Raw genomic sequence first — 6,015 nt, forward strand, 5'->3', positions numbered from 1 at the left:
CAAGTTAGCAATGGTTTTCCAGAGCGGCTACTCAGGATGTGCACGGTACAACTGACAAGTGTCTTTACAGACATTTTTAATCTCTCCCTCTCCCAGTGTAGAGTGCCCTCCTGCTTCAAAACATCCACCATTGTCCCCGTACCAAAAGCGGACAAGGTAACATGTCTGAACGACTGGCATCCTGTCACACTCACCTCAATAATAAGCAAATACTTTGAGAGGCTAGTCAAGGGCTACATCTGCGGCTTGCTGCCACCCACACTGGACCCCCTACAATTCACCTACTGACACAACTGATGGACAGATGACACAATAGCCACAGCTCAACGCACCATCCTTAAACATTTGGAGAAGAAGGATGTTTATGTGAGAATGCTGTTGTTGGACTACAGTTCAGCCTTCAACACCATAATTCCATCCAGGTTTGACAAGAAGCTCAGAGACCTCGGCCTTCACCCTGCCTTGTGCAGCCAGATCCTGGACTTACTGTCAAATTGCTGGCAGGTGGTAAGAGTGGGCTCCCTCACCTCTGCTCCTCTTAATCTCAACAAAGATGCCCCTCAGGGCTGTGTCCTAAGACCCCTCCTTTACTCTCTGTGTACCCATGACTGTGTCACCACCCAGAGCTCCAATCTGCTAATTAAATTTGCTGGCAATATTATGTTGATTGGCCTAATCTCAAATAATAACAAGGCAGCCTACAGGGATGAAGTCATCTCTCTGACACAGTGGTGTCAAGAAAACAACCTTTCCCTCAATGTCACAAAAACAAAGGAGCTGGTTGTGGATTACAGGAGGAATGGAGACGGGCTAACCCAGGCATGGGCAAACTACGGCCCGCGGGCCATATGCGGCCCGTTAAGCTTTTTAATCCGGCCCGCAGAACTTGATGAAATTATATTAATAAACCTTGTTAACGTTTTTTCCCCGCAATTCTGGCGTTTTCCCAATAGATGACGCACTCTATATACATTGACCTTTGTTGAGGTGCAGCGTATTACTCCACATTTGCGCTTTACTCTTTGTTCGGCTCGACCTATTTGTGTGAACATGCGTTCAGCGTCATGAACATCAACAAAGCCAGCCACAGATCCAAGTTAACTGACCAACACCTCAGATCCATCCTGAGAATTGCCACAGCAAAACTAAATCTAGACTTTGATGCGCTGGCTAAAACGGGAGACCAACCACACTGTTCCCACTGAAATTAAAAATAAGTTTCTTCGTTGTGTTATGTAAAAAATGCATTTGAAAATATTTTTTTCAATAAGCCTTACATGTTACATGTCATTTCTGTTAAGTGATGGACATGAGTAGTGCGCAGGTGCACGTACGTTCTCAAAATAAAAAATGCGCTCCAGATCAAATAACGCGCTCCGCATACTGGCACGCTGTCACTGTTCTCTCCTTGTGCTGGTCGTTGTTGAGTTTTGGCACAGGGGACAATTGAAAAAGAAGGAGCAGGACAAGTAGACCTGCATCTCCTACCGTTTTTGAAATAAAGACTGTCAGGAGGAGAGTGATGATGATAATATCTTGAAGGATAACAGAATTTTCAGTGCTTTAAAATAATAACTGTTACTATTTAAAAAAGCTGTATTTTATTCATTTAATTTTCAGTGTTTTAAAAGTCATTTCAATAAATAGCTAAATACCATGGGACTTCAAAGACAGATATTTTGTTGTAATGCATTTGTTCATTTTCAATTGAAATTAAAGCACATGTTTTCTACATATCCCATGATATTTTATTTTCTCTTATGAGGTGTATTACCAAAACACTCCGTCCATCTGCTCCTGGTCCTGTCAAATTTTAGAACCCTTTGTGGCCCACAAGTCAAAAAGTTTGCCCACCCCTGGGCTAACCCTTATTGACATCAATGGATCTGGGGTTGAGAGGGTGAACAGCTTTAAGTTCCTTGGCATAAACATCAGTGAGGATCTCACGTGATCTGTACATACTGGCTGTGTGGTTTAAAAGAAGCACAACAATGCCTCTTTCACCTCAGACAGTTGAAGTTTGGTATGGGCTCCCAAATCCCAAGGGCTTTCGACAGGGGCACAATTGAGAGTATCCTGACTGGCTGCATCTCTGCCTGGTATGGAAACTGTACTTCCCTCAATCACAGAGAGTGGTGCAGACAGTCTAGCACATCTGTAGATGTGAACTTCCCACTATTCAGGACATTTACAAAGACAGGTATGTAAATAGGGCCTGAAGGATCATTGGGGACCCGAGTCACCCCAACCACAAACTGTTTCAGTTGTTACCATCCGGGAAGCGGTATCGCAGCATAAAAGCCAGGACCAACAGGATCCGGGACAGCTTCTTCCACCCAGACATCAGACTGATTAATTCATGCTGATATAATTGTATTTCTGTCCTATATTGACTGTCCTGTTGTACATACTACTTGTTACAAATTACTATAAATTGCACATAAGATGTAGACGTAACATAAAGATTGTTACATATGTATGTGATGGATGTAGGTAATAAAGTCAATTCAATTCATTAATGTGTGGTAAAGTTTTATTATTACCACATGTCGGGAGATACTTAGAAAAGTTTTTGTAAGGGTTCATCCAGGCAGATCATCATGTATGAAGTGCCAGTAGCAATATGCTGTTTACTTAATGTATCATAAGTGCACTTTATTATTTGTGAATTTATTTGTGTAATATACTTTATGGAGTTCAAGGCAGAGGCTCACCAGGGCAGTCAGTGATGGGTAATAAATGTTAGCCTTGCCCCCGACACGAGACACTCCTTAACCCAAAAAGCTCAGCAAACTGCATCTACCTTGCAACGTTTGGATAATCAACCTGGCGGAAAGACTGTTGACCAACAAACAAATTGTGCAGCTTGGTCCAGCGGGATATTGTTTCATTTGGCGGTGTATGTGTTATGGTTGAATGACAATAAAATTAAACTTGAACTTGAACGTTCCATACACAAGTACATTGAAATAGTTTTTAGAAAGTGCAGAATTCATTGTTATTTTTATTTAGAGCTATAGCACTGGAGGGGACACTTCCATCCCACTGATCCCACACTGGACAGTTATGCCCATATGACCAATTAAACAATTAATCCATATGACTTTGGAATGTGGGAGGAAACAAAAGCATCCAACTGGAAACCTACACGGTCATGGGGAGAACATACTGGTTCCTTACTGGCAGTGCTGGGAGCTGAACCTTTGTCACGGGTGTTAGAATAGCATACCTCAACTGCTACTCTACCTCAAATTGCCTTAGGACATTATTTTGTTAGTAAACACTCCTTCAACTTTGTTTTAATTGCCCTGCCTCCCAAGAGTTATGAACTCTTAAAAGAAAACAAAAAGGGTTTTATTGGTCTATAATCTCTCCAGCAGGCCAAGCATCCAAGTGTTACGAGGTGGATACAGTTTACTGAGTTATTTCGGTTAAGAGGTTTCTAGGGTTGGTGGCGAAACCAACATCTATCATCCGTCCCTGATTGCTCTGGTGAGCCTCCGCCTTTATCTCCATAAGACCACAAGTCATAAGTAGGAACGGAATTAAGCCATTCGGCCCATTGAGTCTGCTCTGCTAGTCCATCCATTATCTCTTTCAACATTCTCCTGCCTCCTCCCCATAACCTTTTCATGCCCTTATTAATCAAGAACCTATCAATCTGCACTTTAAATATACCCAATGACTTGGCTTCCACAGCTGTCCATGGTAATGAATTCCACTCTCTAGCTAAAGAAATTCTTCATTATTTGTTCTAAATGGACATTTCTCTATTTTGAGGCTGTATCCTCTGGTCCTAAATTCCCCCACTATAGGAAACATCTTATCCACATCCACTCTATCTAGGTCTTTTAATATTTGATAGGTTTCAATGAGATCCTCCCTCACTCTTCTAAACTCCTGTGAATATAGGCACAGCCGTCAAATGCTCTTCATGCACTTCATTTCTGGGATCGATCTTGTGTATCTGCTCTGGATCCTCTACTAGGCCAACACATCCTTTCCTAAATAAGGGGCCCAAAACTGCTCGCAATACAGAATCAGAATCAGGTTTATTATCACCGGAATGTGTTGTGAAATTTGTTAACTTACTCAGTGTGTTCTGACCTCTTGCCCTTCTGGTGAAGGGAGAAATTCTGAGGTTGGTATGGAGCCAGTTGGTTGCTAAGTTTGAATATAGAATGGTACAGGTCCATTGGCACGTGTTGACCTTCATCTTTCCCTTCCACAGGCTGATGGGGAGAGAAACTATCACATTTTCTATTGCACGTTGATGGGGATGAGCACTGACCAGAAGAAGAAACTTGGTCTGGGGAAGCCAACAGATTACACCTACTTGACCATGGTGAGACCTGTGGACCGCTGATCGATTGAGGAGTGTGTAACATTGCTCTGGTGACTTTCTGAAATCTGTGGACTAATGGTGTGGGACAAGTTTTTTAAGGAAAAATCGGTTCAGAAAAGGAAACTTCCAGTGGAATAATAGTATTAAAGTAATTAATTATTAGAAAATCCCATTTGTAGTGAAGGCTACAGCAGGAAGATTAAAAAGTCCAGTACGGTACATCACTAAAGTAGTAAGGGGTCCCTAAGGTTGTTATAGCCATTGGGGGGGGGGGGGTGGTGTTGGTAGTGGGATGGTTGCCAATGGCGAGCATCTCAAATATCCTCTGATATCCCAGTCCAGCTCCTGGCTTACATGTGTGGCTTAGTCACTAAGCCCAGCAGAACAGTTTCCACTGGCAGGAGAAGGGGCAAAGATAGGTTACTGGTGTCTTAAAGTCAGTCACTTTGGGCAAGTGGGGTTCATCAGCTCATCTAGGAAAAGAAGAACACTGATCTCAAACTTCTGCTGCCTTGCGGCTATACCCACTTATGGGAAAGGCTTTGGGAGTAAACCCCAGGAAAAAATTTACAGTTGGAGTTGCTACGTCAGTCCAACGTTGAGTTCAACACTGACTGACAACTCCAAACTGTATGGGTCTCTGCCGTACCTTTGGATTCATCAGCTGCACGGAGAGGAGAAGCCGCTACTTGGCCAACAGCTAGCTCTCCATATTGTTCTGGCCTGGCTTCTGTACTGGCTTGCATACCACATAGACAGCTGAGGCTCAGCATTCACGGTTGACCTTGGTCAACAGAGGGCCTCAAAGTGGTAAGTCATTAAATTATTCAAGCATTATTCAAGGTAAATTCCATTTAATATATTAATTCCAAATGAATAATGGAATGATCCTTCAAAGCAGAGATGAGGAATTTCCTTAGCCAAAGGGTGGTGAGTCTGGGATGTATTTCCACAGATGGCTGTTGAAGTATATTTAAAGCAGGGTTTGATAACAGAGAAGAAGCAGGATTCCCTAAAGGTTAATTTGCAGGTTGAGTCTGTGGTGAGGAAGGCAAATGTAATGTTAGCAATCATTTCAAGAGGACTAGACTACAAAAGCAAGGATGTAATGTTGAGACTTTATAAAGCTCTGGTGAGGCCTCAGTTAGAGTATTGTGAGCAGTTTTGGGCGCCGTATCATAGAAAAGCTGTGCTGAAACTGGGGAGTTAAAAGAAGGTTCTCGAAAATCATTCCAGGATTGAATGGCTTGTCATATGAAATGCTTTTGATGGCTCTGAACCTGTATTCACTAGAATTTAGAAGAATGGGGTGTGACCTCATTGAAACCTATCAAATTGTGAAAGGCCTTGATAGAGTGGATGTGGAGTGGATATTTCCTATGGTGGGAGACTCTAAGACCAGCAAACACAGCCTCAGAATAGAGAGGTGTCCTATTAGAACGTGAATGAGGAGGAATTTCTTTAGCCAGATAGTCATGCATCTGTGGAATACTTTGCCTCAGGTAGCTGGAGAGGCCAAGTCTTTATGTACATTTAGGGCAGGGGGTGATAGATTCATGATTTGTCAGGGCATGAAGGGGGGAAGGCTGGAGATTGGGGCTGAGAGAGGGATTATCAATCAGTTATGATTAAATGTTGGGCCAAGTGGCCTAACTCTGCTTCTATATTTT

At 42.7% G+C, this 6,015-nt stretch overlaps 1 protein-coding gene across 1 annotated transcript in view; it reads left to right on the forward strand.

Annotated features, from left to right (window-relative positions):
• The window catches only part of myo7aa (myosin VIIAa), a 188,356-nt gene that overhangs the window by 21,698 nt on the left and 160,643 nt on the right, over positions 1-6,015 (forward strand). The window contains exon 8 of the mRNA XM_059963729.1: positions 4,232-4,345. Within this exon, the coding sequence (XP_059819712.1) occupies positions 4,232-4,345 (114 nt within the window). The remainder of the gene's footprint in view (positions 1-4,231; positions 4,346-6,015) is intronic.

This window comes from Hypanus sabinus, chromosome 3, assembly GCF_030144855.1.
Source record: "Hypanus sabinus isolate sHypSab1 chromosome 3, sHypSab1.hap1, whole genome shotgun sequence".
In the NCBI taxonomy this organism is placed as follows: domain Eukaryota; kingdom Metazoa; phylum Chordata; class Chondrichthyes; order Myliobatiformes; family Dasyatidae; genus Hypanus; species Hypanus sabinus.